The sequence below is a fragment of the Zalophus californianus genome, chromosome 17 (genome assembly GCF_009762305.2).
Source record: "Zalophus californianus isolate mZalCal1 chromosome 17, mZalCal1.pri.v2, whole genome shotgun sequence".
Taxonomy (NCBI): domain Eukaryota; kingdom Metazoa; phylum Chordata; class Mammalia; order Carnivora; family Otariidae; genus Zalophus; species Zalophus californianus.
Genome location: NC_045611.1, coordinates 49,207,187 through 49,229,883, shown reverse-complemented (window position 1 = coordinate 49,229,883; position 22,697 = coordinate 49,207,187). Strand labels below are relative to the sequence as shown.

The window sequence follows — 22,697 nt, the reverse complement described above, 5'->3', positions numbered from 1 at the left end:
AAAATCTTGCCACTTTATATAGGGTAAATAGCCCTTCACATGACTGGATGCATTATTAACACATTCAGAGACACACATATGTTTAAAGTATTTGATGTCCCTAAACTACCTTAAACTATTACTTCTTCTATCTTAAGTCTTAGCCATCATTTTAATGAATCTGTTATTGTATAAGTTTATCAAAATATATTTATATAAATTCCTACTGATGAACATTTCCACTTTTACAAAATTAACAGCAATGATGAGCTACTGATCTTTTTCTCCTATTTGAATCTCCTAATCATAAGTTCTTATTCTATCATCTCCTGATGAAAGAGATTCCACATTCTGTATTTTGATATATACTGACCAACTTCAAAAAGCAATTATTTCGGGTACCTGGGTGGCTCATCCAGTTAATCGTCCAACTCTTTTTTTTTTTTTTTAATCATCCAACTCTCGATTTCAGCTCAGATCATGATCTCAGGGTTGTGAGATCAAGCTCAGTGTCAGGCTCCACGCTGAGTGTGGAGCCTGCTTGGGAATCTCTCTCTAAAAAAACAAAAAACAAAACTAAAAAGCCATTACTCAATCCACTGCTAGGAAAAGGTGTGAAAGTCAGTCATGCCCCACTAACCAATATGTTTGATAAAATTACCACATTCCAACAAATATTTTTTTTCTTCTTTCTACTCCTGGGGAGAGGAAGGAGTAATAGGGTAGAGAACTTGACAAAAGTAATCTACTTCAAATAGCCTCTCTTACCCAAGTTTTTGGGTGTTTTTTTTTTCCTAAAGTTTTATTCATTTACTTGTCAGAGAGAAAACACAAGCAGGGGGAGCAGCAGGCAGAGGAAGCAGGCTCTGCACTAAGCAAGAAGCCTGATGTGGGACTCAATCCCAGGACCCCAGGATCATGACCCGAAAGCAGATGCTTTACTGACTGAGCCACGAAAGTGTCCCTACCTAAGCAGTTTCTATGAAAGTCATGCTAAAACCCTTATTTAGAAGGCAGTCACATCAAGTCTGGATGGAAATGTGGAGAATAAGAAACCAATGATCAATTCAACATTTACTAAGAAATGTTTGTCATTAGTATAACTTTGACACGTAAACCCCTGCCTTGACATTCTTGAGAATAGAAATAAACAGTGTAATGGCTTATTGTAGGATTAGCAATCAATTTTCAGTCTATGCTGTCACAAAAGATAACTATCCACTGATTTTATGCAGTGTAAATTCAAAGTCCAAGATGATAAGACCCAACTTGATAAGAGGCTGGGAAAGACAGGAGCTCATCACAAGGCAAAGCCCAATTACTAGGACAGATTGCAGTACTGAGTAGTTTTCTTGCATTTCAACTCTGTCTCCCTGAATTAATTTTATGAAGGCCACATTTAGGTTACCTGTTCTGAATACAAATTTTTATGAAATTCTGGAGGTAATCTCAACACAATTTTCAAATATACATTTCCTCCATTTATTAATTTAACAAATATTGAGCACCTCCCAAGTACCTGGCAATGTTAAGACCATGTAGAACCAGAACAAGTCTCTGCATTTATGGAGCTTACATTCTAATGGGCATTAATTTTAGTGTGTCCATTATACTTTTATACAAGGCCTGATAAAACTCATCCTTTCCAAAGCCTCTCCCCTGAGTAGTATTTAATAAAGGTCAAAGTTCAAACTGTACCTCACTATGCCACTTACAAGTGTTCTCTGCTGTGTGGCCTCCTGACTACTGGGATATGTTAAGCTGTGGCTCAAACATTGACTTTCATGAAATAAATGATTTTTTCTTTTGAACTTCAGGATTGGAAGAATTCACATGACACCTGGGTTTTCTTTTAAAAATCATTTTATACAACTATTTTCCTGGGTGGACTCTCTGATGTTCTTCCCACTCCTGTTACTTTTATAGGATTTATCACCAGCATGGATTCTGTGATGAATGGTAAGATTTGATCGCCAGCTGAAGCTCTTACCACACGTCTCACACTTGTAAGGTTTCTCCCCTGTGTGAACTCTCTGATGAGACTGTAGCTGTGAAGAGCGACTGAAGACCTTACCACACACATCACATTTGTATGGTTTCTCTCCAGTGTGGACACTCTGATGAAGCTGAAGACTTGAGGCCTGACTGAAGTGTTTACCACACTCCCCACACTTGTAGGGTTTCTCTCCTGTGTGGACCCTCTGATGCATGTCAAGATTCAAGCTCCATTTGAAGCCCTTCCCACACTCCTCACATTTGTATGGCTTTTCTCCCGTGTGGACTTTCTGATGGGCTTGAAGGTGTGAACTGCGACCAAAACTCTTCCCACACTCCTCACATTTGAATGGTTTCTCTCCACTATGGACTCTCTGATGGGCCAGAAGATTTGAGGCCTGCCTGAATACTTTCCCACACTCCTCACAATTATATGGTTTCTCTCCTGTGTGGATTCTGCAATGAATTTTGAGATCTGCTCTACGACTGAATCCCTTCCCACACTCTTCACATTTGTACGGTTTCTCGCCAGTATGGATCAGCTGGTGAATCTGAAGTCGGGAACTCTGATTGAAGCCCTGCCCACACTCCTCACACTTGTAAGGTTTCTCTACGCTGTGTGCCTTCAGATGGATTTGAAGATATGAACTCTGACTGAAGCCCTTTCCACATACCTCACATTTATAGGGTTTCTCCCCTGTGTGGACTACCAGATGAACTTGATAATGGGAGTTCCTCCTGAAGCTCTTCCCACACTCATCGCATTTGTATGGCTTCTCTCCTGTGTGGACTCTCTGATGTGCTTGAAGATTTGAACTCAGAGTAAAGCCTTTACCACACACATTACATATGTAGGATTTCTCTCCAGTGTGAACACCCTGATGGGCCTGAAGACTTGAAGGCCGACTAAAGCCTTTACCACATTCCTCACATTTGTAGGGTTTTTCTCCTGTGTGGACCCTCTGATGAATGTATAGATTTGAGCTACAAATGAAGCCCTTCCCACACTCCTCACATTTGTATGGTTTCTCTCCCGTGTGGACTCTCTGATGGGACTGAAGATGTGAATTCCGACTGAAGCTTTTACCACATGCATCACATCTGAATGGTTTCTCCCCGGTGTGGACTCTCTGATGGTCCTGGAGATGAGAGGCCTGACTGAAGGCCCTCCCACATTCCTCACAATGATAAGGTTTCTCTCCTGTGTGGACTTTGCAATGAACAGTAAGTGCTGATCTACGACCAAAGCCTTTCCCACACTCCTCGCATTTAAATGGCTTCTCTACAGTGTGGACTTTCTGATGGGTTTGCAGAAGTGAGCTCTGACCGAATTCCTTACCACTCTCACCACACTTATAGCCTTTCTCTCCCACGTGAACTCTCTGATGAATACGAAGAACTGAGCTATAACGGAAGCCTTTTCCACATTCACTACATGTATGCAACTTTGCTTTTGAGTGTAATTGCTGATGAAGATCAAAGGTAGAGAGATCACTGAAGGATTTTTCACATTCATTACACTGGTAAGGTTTTTGTCCTGTGTGAGTCATACTATCCTGGTCCAATGTTGAAATCTTCATGCTGTCTTTCTCACAATCATCGTCACTGTAAGATTGGTCACTTCTGTGTATTCCATGATCTAGGTGATGTGAAATCCAACTGATGACATCAACATCCTGTTTACACTGACACAGCTTATTTTTCTTGGAAATTTGTTGGTTTCTATTCAGATAACTCTGTGACTCAGTCAAAGAAGTTTTCCTCCATGAGTCCTGGGCTCTCAAAATTGGAAAGTCTGAGTTTTCAGTACCATTAGGACCATCCACTTTACAATTCAGTATACAGTTCTCATCTTCAGAAATTTGAATAGAGAATCCTGCCCCAAGCTGGCAGGGGGAATCACCTTGTTTGTGAAGCTGAGAACTATTTATCATGGAGTTTTGACATCTGGATAGGTCATTTGCAATGTGTTGCCAGATTTGCCAGCAGGAAAGCTCTTCATGTGGTCCTCTGTCTTGAACGGTCCTCAGCTCACTTTGATTGCTCCCTCCTATAGGGACAGAATTCAGAGATGTGGACAAGTGAAAACTTCATTCAAAGAGTCAAGATTTCACACTTAGGATACAGTATGATACTTTAATGAACCTCAGGATGGTTCAGCTTATCTTTTTCACCATATATGAAATACTCTGGCTTATATAGTGATGGAAACCAACCACTTAGCATTAATGAAATCCAACAAAAACAAAATTACTGCCACCTGACATACGATTTAAGTCATTTTTCAAAAATTACATGTCTTTCCCACCATAGTACAGTATCAATAAGGACAAGCATTTTGCAGTGTTGACAGCTTTTAACAGTGCCTAGCAGTTAGCAGGTGTTTAAGAAATGCATGCATAGATGGATTCGAAACTGATGTCTGAGATTATCCAGAATTCTAAATCCCAGTTTAAGTGTAAATAAGTCAGAGTAGAAAAGAGCTTTTATAAGTAAGGTATGTGAAATAGGACAAGAATGGGAAAATACAGTTTGCTAAGAAGTTGAAAGGCTACACCAGAGACAGCAGTATACCAAGGGGGTACTGAGGAGAAAATCAAGGGTGCTAAACAAAGAAAAGCATGAAGATCTATACACTAGATCCTTCTGAGGCTTCTGTACTGTCTCTCTAAATGCCTTCCCCCCACCCTCTGCCCCCGCCTCAAAAGGAATCAAAATTTTTTTTTAAGATTTTATTTATTCATTTGAGACACACAGATACAGAGAGAGCATGAGCAGGGGGGAGAGGGAGAGGGAGAAGCAGACTCCCCACTAAGCCAGGAGCCCAATGTGGGGTTCAATCCTGAGCCCAAGGCAGACGCTTAACCATGTGAGCCACCCAGGCACCCCAAAAGGAGTCAAATTTAGAGGCCAGGGAAGAATGCTGTCTCTTTGAAAATAGTGTGGAAAATTTTTGGATATAGATACACTGGCCTTCAACAAGAATGACTGTTTCTAAGTGCAGAATGCAGTTTATTGGTGAGCTGGGAAATAAATTCCATCACTTATGATATTTAGAAGAAACAGACTAGACTATTAGGGAATCATCACAGGCAGTAAAGCTGTCATCGTATGAAATGCCTTCGAAAGTCGTATATTTACATCTATACACCAACGCTATGTCTGAGGTAACGACATAAGATCCATTTATGATTCCATATGTGCATTTCGGAAGAAGCAAACGGGATGCAGGTGGACAAATCTTTTAAGGGAAAGGCTAACTCACAACCTGGCTATTTTCTGAGACCTTCCATTCCCTGATATAAGAGATATGGAAGTTGAATTTCTTCCCTCCTCTGGGGGAGCTGCCTAAGAAGTGGACCAAAGAATCCTCTATCAAAAAACAATCTCCTCCCCAAATGAATATGCTCTGCTACTAAAGGAAAGTCACAGGGAGAGAATGGTGTTCGATTTGGTTATAACAACAGTGCTACGTGTTCTGTACAGGTCTCTGTACAGGCTGGTGCGGGTCAGCTTGTACAGAAAGGCAAACACACACACATATACCATAGGCAGCCGAGAAATTAGAATCAGGTTAAGAATTCATTTAAAGACAAAAAATATTTTGCAATAATCCCTTCTTCACATGGATCTGTTCGCCTCTTACCTATTTCTGTGGAGGGCAGGCTTTCCTATACAGTAATTCATTCATTTATTCAACAAAGATTTACAGAGCCCCTGCCGTGTACCAGGACTATTCTAAGCACTGAGAATAGTGAACAATCAACAAAACAAACAAAAGTCCTCCACTCTTGAAGATTACACTCCAGTGAGGAGGCAAAGATAAAATAAACAAATGAATAAAAATATGTGAGGCAATGATCACCCAAAATAAAGCAGCGCAGAGAGAGTCAAGAGAGAATGGCATTTTCAACAGGGTGGTCAGAGTCCTCACATGAGATTAGAACTGAGTGACCTGAAAGAAGTAAAGAAGGGGCCTGCAGGGTTATAGGTGAGAGACTATTCCAGGCAGAGAGGAACAAGTGAAGGGTTCTGAGGCAGAAGCTTCCTTCGCAGGTCTGAGAAATGGCAGGGAAGAGACTGTAGGCAGAAAAAATGGAGCAAGAAGGACAGGTGTATTTAGACAGGCCGTAGGAGCAGACCACAGAGGACTCTCTAGAAGCTACTTTAAGTGGTTTTTACTCTAAAGAAGCCATAAGAGAATTTTGAACAGAAGACTAACATAATCGGACTTAAAGTTATAAAGGATCCCTCAGGCTGCTACTTAAAGCACAGACCACAGAAGGGCAGGAGCAGGCACCCCTGCGAAGGCTGTTGCAATAATCCAGGAAAGGGAGCAGGCACCCCTGCGAAGGCTGTTGCAATAATCCAGGAAAGGGGTTTGGCACTTGGACGAAGGTGACAGCACACAGGTGGCGAGAAACAAAACAGATGGACAGGTAACTGCGACAACGCACAGTTGCTTCGTTCTTACCTACATTTCTCTCTATCGGGGTTGCTGTCTTCATCAACCAGGGCCTCTCTTCTCTTTCTATGTGCCATTTATCTCGTTTAAAGGGCTGATGTCCTGAGAACATGCAAAATCATGAGTTAAAATGAATGCGACGGAGCCACCCAGGTGCCCCTCCGTGTAGATTTAATTATATGGATGGATTAGTAATAAAAGCAACCCTGTGACTTTTGGACAGTAGATTTATCAGTCTATAAAGTGAAGCCGACTTCAAAAAATATATCCTCAAGATTTGTACTTATGTTAAACAAGGGCCTTCAGGGTGCCTGGGTGGCTCAGTCGTTAAGCGTCTGCCTTCGGCTCAGGTCGTGATCCCAGGGTCCTGGGATCAAGCCCAGCATCGGACTCCCTGCTCCACGGGGAGCCTGCTTCTCCCTCTCCCACTCCCCCTGCCTGTGTTCCCTCTCTCGCTGTCTCTCTCTCTCTGTCAAATAAATAAATAAAATCTTAAAAAAAGAAAAGGGCCTTACCAAGTATATAAATCTGTTTTTGATTATAACTGTTAATTAAAATTGCAAGTAGGTATGTTAAAAAATAAATAAATAAAATGAACATGCTAGAGCTAAAATTTACCGGAAATTTGAGTTCCAACTGCATATTCAAGCTATCGAAAGTGTGTTTTCCAAATCTTTTTTAAATCATGACCCATTCAAGAAATAGCACTTATTTCATGACCCAACTACATACATAGAGATACGTATTATCCAAAGAAAGTCTGAATGACCTATTTCTAACCCATGTCTGTTTTCACTGAATCTCCCAGCGGCCCTCACACACTCATGCAATCAACCAGTTTTTTGCTGCAATGTGTCCTAAGAAGTTCTGATAGTCTCTCCCCTACTGATTTCATTCAAAACTGCTCATAGAATTCAATAAATCAGTTTTAGAATTCACTAATGCGATGGGAGTGAAATCTGAAATCAAATCGACAAGGTATAGCAGTATACTGTCCATTTATAGTCCTTTACAAAAACCCAAATGAAAAAGACCTGAAAGATCCTGTTCAGAAAGATCAGAAACATCCTGTGTCCTACAAGAATTAGCAAAGTCCAATCCCCAAATTCAGGGAACCATTTCAAGAGCCCCAAAGTCTTAAAACCCCAAGGGGACAAAGATCCTCCAGAGGGAGGCTGTTCTCACCCACTGAGACCAGGTTCCTGAAGTTTTCTAACATGACATCCTGGTACAGCTTCCTCTGGGCAGAGTCCAGCAGTCCCAGCTCCTCCTCTGTGAAGGCCACCGCCACGTCCTTGAACGTCACTGCCTCCTACAACAAACACATACAAGCTCAATCTTATACCCAAGGGCCACTGCAAGAGGTGGGAGGATGGGTGGGGAGGTGCTCTGGCTCCTGCGCAATCTGTAGATTTCCCAGCCCTTCTCCTTCTCTCCTGCTGATGCCACACACCGATTTTCCTCAGCCTCATCAAAAGCACTGCTATGGAAAAGAAAGCTCTATTTACCTGGCCCTCTCAGTGAGCACTGTAATAAGCAAACTCCCTAGAGTTCTAACAGCTGCATCCTAAACTAAAAAGGTTTTACTTTTTAATTAACATTGCCAATTACCCCAGAAACATTGAACAGTTTAGCCCCAGCAGTGTTTGATAGCACCTGCCTTCCCGCTGAAGTGGGAACCAGGTCAGGGGTAGCGTTCTTTGTGGAAATAAACCAAAAGGGCATTCCAGGTCACTGAATGAGAAACTCTCTCTCCTCCTGCATCTGTCTTCACTTGAATACCATACTCTGACCCCAGATCTCTGATGTTCTGTGTGAATTTAAGCAGATGTCTTTTTCACAACTGCTTGTCTTTGTATTTAAAATGAAGATAGGGGCGCCTAGGTGGCTCAGTTGGTTAAGTGTCTGCCTTCAGCTCAGGTCATGATCTTAGGGTCCTGGGATTGAGCCCCAGGTCAGGCTCCCTGTCCAGCAGGGAGTCTGCTCCTCCCTCTTGCGCTGCCTCGCCCCCTCTGCCCCTGCCCGGCTTGAGCGCTCACAGGTTCCTGCTCTCTTTCTCAAATAAATAAAATCTTTTAAAAAAATAAATAAAATGAAGATAAAACCAAGCACCTCTTTATAAAATTGTTCTGAGGTGTCAATGCAGTGAGCGACAAGTCCTTTAGTATCCCTGGATTTTTTAAACTAAGGTTATGTATTACTTTGATTAAAAAAAAATACACTGGGGGCAGCTGGGTGGCTCAGTTAAGCATCTGCCTTCAGCTCAGGTCATGACCCCAGGGTCCTGGATTTGAGCCCATGTTGGACTCCCTGCTTAGTGGGGAGCCTGCTTCTCCCTCTCCCTCTGCCCTCCCCCTGCTCGTGCTCACTCTCAAATAAATAAAATTTTTAAGAAATAAATAAATCAATAATAAAAAATACACTAAGAAAAAAAACAGTAAGTAAAATACACATAGGGTTTGTGACTTAGGCATGGGGGAGACAGAATCTAGCTCTCTAATTAGAAAACTTCTAACAGTTATCTTTTCTTGTGAAGCTGAAGCCTGATCCTGATGCACTGTGCCATATTTGAATATCCTACCAAAAAACATCCAATGCACCAGATATAAAACATACCTCTTAAATTTTGAGTACTTGTTAAGGACAAAAAAAAGGCAGTAATTTTCAGGACTGTTTTTTGAGAAATAGATTAAATCAGGAGAGATTACTTTTAAAAAAATAAATAAAAACTTAAAAAAAATTGTTGCATAGTATTAAATGAAAAAAAAAAAGATTCAAGTGTATGTTACGGGGTTGGGGGATCGACAAACAGGTGAGAAGGAAAAAAAGTACAAACTTCCAGCTATAAAATAAGTCAGGGGATGAAAAGTACAGCATAGGGAATATAATCAATAATAATACAATAACTTCGTGCAGTGACAGACTGTAATTACACTTATCATGGTGAGCATTTTGCAATGCATCTAACTGTCAAATCACTATATTATACACCTGAAACTAGTATGTCAACTACACTTCCATTTAAAAAAATAAAAATTTAAAAAGTAAAAAATAAAACAAAATAAAGGTATGAAATACTTTTTAAAATTCTTAAAAGAAATAAAGCTGTATCTATGTTATGAATACAAATACACAGCTACAAATACATATGATGAAGAGATTATGGAAATAAAGCATCTATTTGCAGAGGAAGTAGTAAAGTGCAAAATATTTTCATTTCTATTGTTTTCTACTTTTTTTTTTTAAAGATTTTATTTATTTATTTGACAGAGAGAGACACAGCAAGAGAGGGAACACAAGCAGGGGGAGTGGGAGAGGGAGAAACAGGCTTTCCGCTGAGCAGGGAGCCCGATGCGGGGCTTGATCCCAGGACCCTGGGATCATGACCTGAGCCGAAGGCAGTCGCTTAACGACTGAGCCACCCAGGCACCCCAAGTTTTCTTCTTTTACTTGTGAGATTAAAAAAATGATGAAATAAAAGCTAAAACCAAAACCAATTAAACTTAAAAGTCATAAAGAAAAAAGCACCTGACACGCTCAACAAGTCCTCAGATGCACTCTCCTTAAAAGAGAACTTGTGTCCAGTCTCTGAAGACTAAAACGTTAAAGATTTTTTATGTATTTATTTGACAGAGAGAGACAGTGAGAGAGGGAACACAAGCAGGGGGAGTGGGAGAGGGAGAAGCAGGCTTCCCGCTGAGCAGGGAGCCCGATGTGGGGCTCGATCCTAGGATCCTGGGATCATGACCTGAGCCGAAGGTAGACACTTAACGACTGAGCCACCCGGGTGCCCTAAAATGACTTTTTTTTAAAAAGATTTTATTTATTTATTTGAGAGAGAGAGAGAGAGAGAACGAGCAGGGAGCCCAATGTGGGGCTTGATCCCAGGACCCAGAGATCACAACCGGAGCTGAAGGCAGATGCTTAACCAACTTTAGCTCCCCTAAAGTGACATTTTTAACAGTAAGAAAGACAAACTCTACTCACCTTGAACACGTTCATATTCTCTTTCCTTCCGGGGAAACAGAATCCTAGAAAGATAGACTGGAAAGGAGAAAAAAGTCAATGGAAACTCGTCAAGTATGTCACTAACCTATGGGACGGTGCAGGTGAACATGGCTTGATGAGCAGAACACGGCATGCATACCAGATACCCCCCGACCCCTTTCAGTAGGAGTTCAAGGAACAACCTGCCCAACCACATGAATGGCCTCATCCCAGTGTGCCTGTAGCTTCTGCAGTAGTAATTCTTATTCTGGGCCGGGTATAAATTGAGACAATAGCAATAAGAGAAGGCTCTGGAGTCAATATGCATGGGCTGAAGTCCTGGCTAGGCTATTCAGTAGCAGTGTCATCTTGGGAAGATGATTAACATCTCTTTGCCTCAGTTCTGTCATCTGCAAGTGGGGGAGAACAATGGTATCAACCTCATGGGATTGCTGTAAGGTAGGAAGCTATCAGAGCACTCTCAGTTTCCTATTTCTTTCCAACTGCAGAATGATATTCTATAGTTTGAAATTATCCCTATAAATGTGATTTCTACCAAGAGAACATTGTTAAAATATGTGGAGTTCACAGGTTGTTGCTCTATCACGTCATGAGTCAGGGACTGCTCAAAATCTCTGGCTGTCTTCCTGATAATTTGTTACCTCAACAATAATATCTAAATTGATATGGCCAACTTTTTATAAAAAGGTATAAAAATAAGTGAAGTTTCTTTCTTTCGAAGCAGGAAGTGCACTTTTGACAGGTAGGCATTGAGGTAAAGAAAACTAATCAAACCCAAGATTTTGCAACAACAATAGGTTGACAGTCCATACCTAAGTTAAATAAAAAAGACAAGCATCTGAGTTGTAAACGCATTGTTATAAATAAAGGAATGTACAAGAAATAAACAGGTGAGAAGAGAAAGTTCCCCCTATAGCAGAAGGCAAACCAAAAAATGTAGAATGAAAGATAGTTAGATAATCATCAATGGATGCTAAAAAAATGGTGAAAGTTTGGGAAGAAATAAGATAGTCACATGGTCTCAAAATATTAACTGGAAGATACCTTACCGAAGAAAACAAAGTTGAAACCAGCAATTGGGACAAACCCACAAACGGACACGTACTTCCCATGATGCACTGAGAAGGTGCCTTACCACTTACTTCTGTAGCATCCCGGCTGCTAATGCAGAGCCTGAACCTAATCATAAACATCAGATAAACCAAAAAAAGAGGGACATTCTACAAAATAATTTGCCAATATTCCTCATGAATATCATGAATTAAATAAATAAAGTCGGAGGATTCATTCTCTTTTTTTGTTTTGTTTTAAGTAATCTTTATATCCAGTGGGAGCTCAAACTCACAATCCCGGAGATCAAGAGTCACATGCTCTACCACTGGACCAGCCAAGTGCTCCGGAATCATTCCAGATTAAAGGAGATTAATGAAATAAAAACTAAGTTCAATGCATATCACAGGACTGAACCCTGAACTAGAAAAAGAAAACTGCTCTCAGAGACTTTATTGGGGAAACTCGAAAAACTGAATATGGGCTGTGGATTAGATAATAATTTGTTATCAATGTAATTAATTCCATTTTGATCAGTTTCTAGCTTGCCCTCAAATGGTTCAGCAAAGAAAAACAAAAACAAAATACAAGTATGATAAAGCTGTGAAAGAGACCCCAAAAATGGCATTGGAAGCTAGCAGGACCAACAGCTAGAACTTGGTGTTTCCCACTAATCAGCGAGAATCTCACAGGGCCACTCAGTCTCAGTGATCGTGATGAACAAGAAAAGGACAAGAGACTCCGTAACACAGAGACAAAGACATTCTACAATGACAGGAAAAAAAAAAAACAAACCCAAGAACTGCCCCCCCATGAGTGACTGACTACTTTATTAATAGTGACAACTGAAGTCTCAATTTTGTTTCTCCCATCTACTAGCTAAAAATAATTACAACATCCAGTCATCAACTTGCTTCTGCTTTTGAACAGCATGCGAACCAGAACAAATCCTCACTGCTTAAAATTCCCCAACTCAGCTAACACAAGCCAAAACCCTGTAAGCAGCCCCACCTAATAGCCTTTTACCAAGACACCTGGGTGTGTGGGCTGCTTTGCTTCAGCGAGCTAAAATAAACTTAACTCTTTGACTACAGGTATGTTCCTGGGAGGTGTTGGCTGACGGTCACTAACAGAGCAAACAGGCCAAACATAAGTAATTTGATGGGCACCAGGGTGGCTCAGTTGGTTAAACGTCTGACTCCTTTTTTTTTTTAAAGATTTATTTGAGAAAGAGAGAGAGGGTGTGCACACAGGTGTGTGGGCAGGGAAAGAGGGAGTTCTCACTCCCCACTGAGTGTGGAGCCCAATGTAGGGCTTGATCCCAGGACCCTGAGATCCCCTGAGGGGAAAAAAATATATCCAGCTCAGTTTTTTTTTTAAGATTTTATTTATTTTTTGACAGAGAGAGAGAGACAGTGAGAGAGGGAACACAAGCAGGGGGAGTGGGAGAGGGAGAAGCAGGCTTCCTGCGGAGCAGGGAGCCTGATGCGGGGCTCGATCCCAGGACCCTGGGACCATGACCTGAGCTGAAGGCCGAGGCTTAACGACTGAGCCACCCAGGCGCCCCTCCAGCTCAGTTTTATCTGTTACATCCAGCAAAGTCAATCTTTTAGGCCTCAGTTTCTAGACAAGAACCTTTCCTGAGCTTCTCGAATTTTCACATGCACAGGAATCTCCCCAGGATCTTGCTGGAATGCAGATTCCTGGGCCCCACAGGCAGAACGTCTGAATCAGAATGTCTCGGAAGGGGCTCAAGGATGAGCATTTCTACCCAAGTGATGCCAATGCCACTGGTTTGTAGACCACAATTTAAGTGGCACTGCAGCGTACCACCAGGCCCAAAGAAAGCAGCCTCCACTAAACAGAAATATACACAAAGAGAAACCAGACAAAAAGGCTAAGATGTTATCATTACATTCCAAGGTTATACGTAATTAAAGTTTTTATTTATATATTTCTGTATTTTCCATAGTGATTAGGCTACTTCTATGACATAAATATTATTTGAAATAAATGACACAGATCAGAAAGCTACCTTAAAGTAGGAAAGATAGGGGAGCCTGGGTGGCTCAGTGGGTTAAGCATCAGACTCTTGGTTTCCACTTAGGTCATGATCTCTGGGTCATAGGATCCAGCCCCATGTAGGGCTTCGCAGTGGGGAGTCTGCTTGAGATTCTCTTTCTCTCCGTCTCCCTCTGCTTCTGCCCCTTCCCAGCTCGTGCTTTCTCTCTCTAAATAAAATGAATCTTTTAAAAACAATAAAATAAAGTAGGAAAAACAGCAGTACCACTTAACACAGCCACTGTGTGACGGAAATGGGTTCATTTGCGTAAAGCTTTTAGAATCGAACTTAGCAACTAAGGCTCAGCTATAATCATTACTCAAGTGCGTGTCCCACACATTCTCCAATTTACGTGACTATCGCAGTAGAAGAATGCCAAGTCCTACTCACGCGGAGCTCTGATGCCTCCTCCTCCGCGCAGTGCTTTTTGAGAAGTCAGGGCTGGGGAAGGAAAGGAGGTTGTGAAATACCGGGTTTGTTTCCGTTCCCGATAAATTACACTCCTCAGTACCAGCTAGAAGCAACTCTCCTTCCAAAAAAAGGTCAGGAGTCCAGGACAATTCAGCTGCCTGGGCTCACAGAACCTCACTGCGAAATGGGCGCTTCTCGGATAATTACAGCAGTATTAGTAACAAGAAGTCTCCTGCCAGGCAGTTATAAACCTTTTACTTGTACTACCTCGTTTCTTTCCTCACAACACTGTAATAGGAAGGTATTACTTTTATTTCCCTTTTACACAACAGCAAACCAAGACACAGAGGGATTAAGCACCCTACCCAGTAACCCACCCATATGAAGACGGCTAGTTCGCAGGTGGGGAGCCAGGACAGGGGTGCAGAGAGCCCGGGAGACCCTTAAACCCGGAGAAGCACAACCAGAGCCCGCCCCATCCAGGGCAGGTCCCCAACGCGCAAAGAAGTTCCGCCCAGGAGAACGCAAATCCCTACCCCGGGCTATCACACCTCCGTTTTTAGCCGCTCTTCCTCTTTCTCCCCAAATGAAATGCTGGTGGCTGCGGGACCCAGGTGCGTTTTCGGGAGAAGTTTGAATGGGTCGTGGACAGCCGACATGAAACACCGTAATCAGGGAAAAGATGGCTGCTACGGCGTCCTCCTGGGGCGGAAGTGCCTGCGACCAACCAGCACTCCTGGACTACACTTCCCAGAATTCCCGAGAACCACCTTCTTCAATGGAAGTACCTGTGACTACACGGAGCTCCTGGACTACACTTCCCAGAACTCCGCAGCACCACCGTCTTGAATGGAGGTACCTACGACTACATGGAGCTCCTGGACTACACTTCCCAGAATCCCGCGGCGGGGTGGGGGTGGGGGGACGTTTACAGACCGGCCTCACTGTAGCTGCGGGATGTGACTACTAGGACTCTGGACCACAACAGGTTCCCAATTGCCTGGGGCGGGAGATAGGCAGAAGCACCGCCCCATTACCCTTCACCAACTCAGGGACCGGAAAACAGACAAAGCCGCTCCCCTTTTGCGGAAATGCCTGACTACTCTAAGATCCTGGTTTTCACTTGCTGGAATCCCTAAGAAGGTCTGGGCAGACGTCTTGCTATTCTAGCACGTCGGCCGTAGAAGAGTGTAGATTCTGTTCATCGAAAGGCTGAGAAGCTGAGTACCACTTTAGATAAGCTTGAGGGGCTAAAACAACGTAAATCCGCTGCTTACCACAGAGGCGTCCTGGTAAACCCCAAAGAGCTTCACCATAGGACTAAGAGCAAAAGGAAACTGGGCCTTCTTTGGCAGGAATTAAAGGCAAATGTTAAAATTACCTCAGTCCCTGAAATTACGTGAAAATGAATTGCTGGCCTCTTCCAACCCTTGCAGAAGCAAGTGAAAATCCTTTGTAAAGGAAGATGTCAGTCATCATCCTGGGCCTCAAATTATTTCTATAATTGTAGAATTTGTGATGTCAATATTACGCCAAGAGAACTTCGTTGTGGGGTGGAGCATTACTTGGCATAAAGAGGGTCATTTCATAATGATAAAATTTCCAAAGTACCAGAAAGTAAAAACTTCAGTTCATACTTTATAAAGCGAAAATTGACAGAAATACAAAGAGAAAGATTCCAACTCAGTTGGAACTGGAGGGGTTTTTGTTTTTTTTTTTTTAGATTTTATTTATTTTAGAGAGAACGTGCATGAGCAGGGGAGGGGCGGAGGGAGAGGGAGAGAATCGCAAGCAGCCTCCCTGCTGAGTGAAGCCCCTTGCAGGGCTCCATCTCATCACCCTGAAATCATGACCTGAGCCCAAATCAAGAGTCAGACACTTAACCAACTGAGCCACCCAGGTGCCCCAGAACTAGAGATTTTAACACACACATAGAAGGAAATGTTGAGCCTTAAATGCGTGTATTAAAATAGAAGAGAAGCTGAAAATCCATCCTGAAAACATCAATCTCAGAAGGTGAATAAACAAATGGCAAAACTAAAGAAAGCAGATAGAAGAAAATAAGACCAGGTTGATGAAATACAAACAAAATTAAGTGGATCTTCCCCTCCCACAAAAGGCCAAAAGATCACCCTGTGGATAAAGCAATAAAATTGATGAGAGTATGGTGAGAATGACTAAGAAAAAAAACCATATATGAAAAATATTATCAGGAATAAAAAAGAGAACATCACTAAATATTATGATACTGTGAACAACTTTATAAAAATGTATTTGTGAATTTAAATGAAATCAATATATTTCTAGAAAAACAAAAATCTAAACTTACATAATAAAATTAATACTTAATGAAATGACAGATATTTCACTTTTGAAATTGGGAATGAGAACACAATGCTGATTATAACTACTTAAAGTTGTACTGGATCTTGTATCCAGCAAACTTGCCAAACTCATCTATAAATTTCCATGTTAATGCCACATTTATCTGGACTTTCTATACACCTAATCATGTTAATTGTAAGTAACAACAATTTTATTTTTTCTTTTCCAATTTGTACACCTTCTCTTTATTTTTCATTCTTTCTTGAACCGGCCAATATCACTTTATTTCCTCTAATATATTCTCAATTTTTGTCTTGAATATTTTAAAGCAAATCCCAGAGATGTACTTGCACAAGTAAAAACATTACTATCTATCTCTTACTAATAAGAACATTTTTTTTTAATTAGTCTCCACCCCCAACGGGTCTTGAACTCATGTTCCACTACCTGAACCAGCCAGGTGCCCCTGATAACATTTTTAAAGCCTAAATATATTGTACAATTATACATTTAAGAAAAGTAAAAATATTTGTTTAATAACAATTTATGCCCAAATCCTGATAAAAATTTTTTCAATTGTGTTAAATGTCTACTTAATTTTATTGAATCCAGATATAAAAAAAGACCCATACATTTTATTTATTGGTTATCACTATTAAATATTTCTAAAAAATACGCTTTTCTTTCTTTTTTTTTTTTTTTTTTTAGTATAAGACTGAATTCACGGAAAATCACATTATTTTCCCTACACTTGGACTACTTTGGATTTGGCTAATTGCCCCAGCAACATTGAAACCTATAACTCAATGGAACAATAATTAAAGGATTCTTTTGTCTTTTTTATGTTTTTGTGTTCCAAATTCTTCTGGAATATCATCCTCCAAGAGCCATGCCTGGCTTAATACAACATGGCACACAGACCAGATACAGAAGTTCTTCCCACTACAAGTAAACTGAAATCTTGAATGTAGTATGATAAAATATGACAACATAATTTAACATTTTATTTATTCATTCACCTTTTCCCCATGATATCCTCCATTCCCTTCTCTACCCCACAAGCAATCGTTCTAATTTGTTTAGCATGTTACCTTTTCAGTGTGTTTTTGTGCAAAATGTGTGCAGTCTATGTGCATGTGTTGTTTTTTTTTAAAGATTTATTGATTTATTTGACATAGAGAGAAATTGCACATGTGTTTTCAATTTACATAAATGATACTGTGTCATAAAATTCATTCTGGTGTTTTTCTCCATTCAGGTGTATGCTTTTAAGATTTATCCACCCATCTGATTTATTTTAGAGGACTCCATTTTCTGCACCCATAACATCTTTTTTTAAGTTTTTATTTAAATTCGTTAGTAAACATACAGTGTAATATTAGTTTCAGGTGTACAATTTAGTGATTTAGCACATCAGCACTTCAGTCCCGCATTGGGCTCCCTGCTCGGCAAGGAGTCTGCTTCTCCCTCTGCGCTCCGCCCCCACCCCCCGACACACACAGCTCATGTGCACACTCTCTCAAAAAAAATAAAATCGTTTTTTAAAAAACCACAAATATTTTATTAGGGCTAATATCTATGAGAGAAAATGAAAGGGAACCTGGGAAGGGGGCTGTCAGAACCATCAGATCATGGTACAAGTGTGACCCTGAGTGAAGGAATTTTGGAAGAAAGATTTGGTGATCATACTAGACTGCCTTGTAATTTTTTTTTGTTTGCACATTCATAGTTTTCATTAGTTTCAGGGGTAGAATTTAATGATTCATCAGTTGCATATAACACCCAGTGCTCATTACATCAAGTGCCCTCCTTAATGCCCATCATCCAGTTACCCCATCACCCCACCCAACTCCCCTCCAGCAACACTGTTTGTTCCCTAGATTTAAGAGTCTCTTATGGTTTGTCTCCCTCTCTGATTTCATCTCATTTTATTTTTCTTTCCCTTCCCCTATGTTCATCTGTTTTGTTTCTTAAATTCCACATATGAGTGAAATCATATGGTATTTGTCTTTCTCTGACTTATTTCACTTAGCATAATACCCTCTAGTTCCATCCACGTGGTTGTAAATGGCAAGATTTCATTCTTTTTGATGGCTGAGTAATATTCCACACACACACACACACACACACACACACACGTGTGTGTGTATATATATATACCACCTCTTCTTTATTCATTCATCTGTCAACAGCTCTTTCCATAGTTTGGTTATTGTGGACGTTGCTGCTATAAATATTGGGAGACTGCCTTGTAACCTAAGTAAAGTTCTTCAAAGCTGTCAGGGAGTCCCTGAAAAAAAGTCATTGGATAGCCAGGAGTCCCAGCCTCCAAGAATGGCCCATCTTAGGATTTTTATTGTGTTGACTGGGAGCAATCATGGTAAGACACCTCCATGCAAATGTGGTGGTGGATTTTAGCACACAGCAGTGGGAGCCTTTAATCAATTATGCTCCCTGCAGTCAGGTAATTGTGAAGCAGGAAACTGTCTTGTCAATTTGGGTTTATCTGATATTCCCTCATGATTAGATTTGATTGTGTATTTTTTTTTTTTGGCAGTAATAAGAGTGAAGCAACATCATATCAGGGGACTTAAAATGTTGGTTTGTTCTATTATCAATGATATGAACATCTTGGCTAAGAGATTATTCACCAGATTTCTCCATGATATACTTACTCTATTTCCTTTTATAATTAATAATACTTTATGGAGAGAAATTTTCAGCTGTGTAGTATCCATCCTGTTTCTCAGTAACTTTAAACCAATAAGCCATACCTGCTGTCTTATGGGTTGAGGATGACAAATCATTTTTTTTCATCTACTGTGTTTTCTGTTACAAATTCCCTGATAACCTATTATGGTATCTTATGACAGCAAAACGACAAAAACCAAACCAAACCAAAATGAAGGCACTGGTTTCTGACATCATGTGTGCAGAAAAGTTTAACATAGAGCTGAGAGTGCTACCTGTAAAGAGGCCTGCTTGCTAGCCTGGCTCTTGATCAGTATCTGCGTACTTGGATTGCGCCGGAGGATTCCTAACATTCCCTAAGAGTATCTCACATTGCCTAAACTCTTTGTGCAACATGGTTTATGTTGAATATCTATTTTCCTTCTGAGAGTCTTTAATTTTGGTACATGCCAGGCAGAGAATGCCTAAGTGACCAGCCCCCAGTAAAAAAATCTAAGGCACCAAATCTCTGATGCACCTCTCTGGTGACAGTTACACGTTATCACAATTTAGTGCTCAAGGAACTTAGTACATTGTGATTCCATAAAGAGCGAACTCTTGGAAGCTAAAACCTGATTTCCTCCAGACTTCATCCTTTGTACCTTCCCTCTTTTCTCACTTTACTTTTATCCTTTCAGTGTAACAAATCAGTTGTGAGTACTCCTAGTGTCTTGTGAGTATTCATAGAGAATGAAAGAACATGGAAGTAGCCTTAGGAACCCCCAACATACCACACAAATTGATACAACACAAGCCTTAGTGAATACCTACTAACATCCTATGAATATGTGGTCCAGAAAATCAATTGTGGGAACCTGTCTCAACTAGATATAATTTGGTGAGTTTAAAGCTTTAATTAACTACAATGAAAAATCACCATTGTGTCTGACTGTGGACTGGCATCCAAACCTGCTCTCCATCTTTATTGGTTCCATATCCACAGGGTCAACTATTATTTTTTCTTTCTTCATGCACACCTTTTCAAAAAGGAATCTTTTTTTTTTAATGCCTCCATGATGTATGTATACTCATTTTGCTTCTAGCTCCAGGATTTGCCCTCTCGCTGTTATGGATTTATACTTCAAGCACAGCATGCATCAATTACAAAGATACAATTGTTAAAACTCAACTTCTCTGTATGTAAAACAATCAGAGAAGTTCTTGGCTTTGAAATTGGCTTCCAGAACCCATTCCTTAATTTTGATCTTATACGCCATATGACAATATAGAACACTCATAATGGCTTAACGTCAAGGGACAATTATTTGGTACTTTGATAAATTCTATTACAGTAATTTACTGCTTTGGTAATATTCCATATTCAATGAAAAACTAAAACATAACTTAAATGGAAAAATATCAGGGGTGGAGGAGAGAGGAATTTAAAAATGGGAAAAGACCACAAAATGCTCCTTGCCAAGGAAAAGCACTATGGAAGAGCATCCCTTTATATGTTATCTTATACATGTACACATATACACGTGCATGCACACAGAAACACACAAGGATCTATGGTGGATTATGCTATGAAGGCTACAATCTGATTTTTCAAAGCCCATACTATGTATTTCTCTCATTACAGATATCTGCCATAATCTTAATGGCTTCAATATAGGAATATACCAAAACTCAAATTCCTACGTATGTGCACTTATCCCATTTATAAAAACTCAGTGACATCATCAATACAGTGCTCATCTTTTTAGTATTTTAATCTCATAATCTTAACTTCCAAATATGATTCCCAGATCAAAGAATGTACAATCTATATTGACATATAACTCCTTTCCCAGAACCATGCTTCAGTGCTGCCAATAGGGAAAAGCATATAAATATCAATCTCACCTCAGAAATACATCTGATAAAATTATCAAATTCTCACAAACTTGGGGCATATTCCTTTCATGGGTGTGGGGAATAAAGTATAGACTCTATGTGAGAAGTTTTGATAAAAGAAATACTACAGTAATTAGAAGGCAAACATTACGAGTTGGGATGGAAATGCAATTAGAAATCACCAATTCAAGGTTGATTAAGAAAATTGTTATTGGTTAACTACTGGTGACACTTTCAAAGTGTTATAGTAAATACCTGCCTTAACATCGATAGATAAAAAAAGATTAGTTGTGTGAAATGCAGTTAAGTCCTTGCTAAGTTAAAAAAAAAAAAAACTTTTTCAGTCTGTACTGTCAGAAAAATTACAAAAGACAGTTCAATGTATACAATCCTTGGAAAAACTGGACAGGGGCCAGATAAGAACCCAACTTGAGAACAGAGGCTGTGGGAGGAAAGGAACCAATTGTAGTACAGTAATAACATTAATGTGTGGATTGTAGTATCAGGTGATTTTCTACATTTCAACAAATGTCCATTTCCCTGAATTAATTTTATTTTGCAGGTTTCCTCCTCTGGACACAATTTTCCTGTTTATTTAACATACACGTAGTAAGCACACCTACAAGTGCTAGTCAATGTTAAGGTTGTGTAGATTTTTTTAAACTTTTATTTAAATTCCAGTTAGTGAACATACAGTGTATTAGTCTCAGGTGTACAATACAGTAATTCAACAATCCCATATATCACCCAGCGCTCATCCGAAGTGCACTCCTTAATCCCCATTACCTGTGTAACCCATCCCCCCAACCACCTCCCCTCTGGTAACCATCAGTTTGTTCTCTATATTTAAGAGTCTGTTTCTTGGTTTGCCTCTCTTTTTCTCCCTTTGTTCATTTGTTTTGTTTCTTAAATTCCACATGAGTGAAATCATATGGTATCTGTCTTTGACTTATTTCACTCAGCATAACAATCTCTGGCTCCACCTTTGTTGTTGTAAATGGCAAGATTTTTCTTTTCTATGCCTGAATAATATCCCATTGTATACATACACATCTTCTTTATCCATTCATCAATTGATGGAAACGGGCTATTTCCGTGGTTTCGCTATTGTAAGTAATGCTGCTATAAACACTAGGGTGCATGTATCCCTTTGTATTAGTATTTTTGTATTCTTTGGGCAAATACCTAGTAGTACAATTGCTAGATCCTAGGGTATTCTATTTTTAACTTTCTGAGGAACCTCCATACTGTTTTCCACAGTAGCTGCACCAGTTTACGTTACCATCAACAGTGCAGGAGGGTTCCCCTTTCTCCACATCTTGCCAAAACCTGTTGTTTCTTGTCTTGTTGATTTTAGCCATTCTGACAGGAATGAGGTGCTAACTCATTGTAATTTTGATTTGGATTTCCCTGACAATAAGTGATGTTGAGCATCTTTTCATGTGTTTCTTGCCACCTGGATTTCTTCTGGGAGAAATATCTATTTAAGTCTTGTGCCTATTTTTTAATTGGATTATTCACTTTTTGGGTGTTGAGTTTTATAAGTTCTTTATATATTTTGGACATTACCTCCTTATCGAATATGTCATTGGCAAATACCTTCTCCCATTCAGTAGGCTGCCTTTTAGTTTTGTTTCCTTTGCTATACAGAAGCTTTTTATTTTGATGTAGTCCCAATAATTTTTGCTTTTGTTTCTCTTGCCTCAGAAGACTGATCTAGAAACAAGTTGCTACAGCTGATGTCAGAGAAATTACTGCCTGTGCTTTCTTCAAGGACTTTTATGGTCTCAGGTCTCACACTTAGGTCTTTCATCCATTTTGAATTTATTTTTGTGT

The 22,697-nt window shown here is 40.2% G+C and overlaps 1 protein-coding gene across 4 annotated transcripts; it reads right to left on the bottom strand.

The window, feature by feature from the left end:
- Nucleotides 1-1,094: 1,094 nt before the first annotated feature.
- Nucleotides 1,095-14,670, bottom strand: ZNF226 (zinc finger protein 226). 4 transcript variants are annotated; one of them, XM_027618681.2, is made up of 6 exons: nt 14,507-14,670; nt 13,950-14,000; nt 10,427-10,483; nt 7,625-7,751; nt 6,449-6,541; nt 1,095-4,024 (listed from the first exon to the last, which is right to left on the bottom strand). In XM_027618681.2, the coding sequence occupies exons 3-6, from the start codon at nt 10,439-10,441 to the stop codon at nt 1,839-1,841; spliced, it is 2,421 nt and encodes an 806-aa protein (XP_027474482.1). In that variant the 5' UTR covers nt 10,442-10,483; nt 13,950-14,000; nt 14,507-14,670; the 3' UTR covers nt 1,095-1,838. The 4 variants fall into 4 exon arrangements, with proteins under 4 accessions (XP_027474482.1, XP_027474481.1, XP_027474483.1 ...); XM_027618680.2 differs by having other exon boundaries at nt 14,522-14,670; XM_027618682.2 differs by lacking the exon at nt 13,950-14,000.
- Between the last annotated feature and the right edge of the window lie 8,027 nt (nt 14,671-22,697).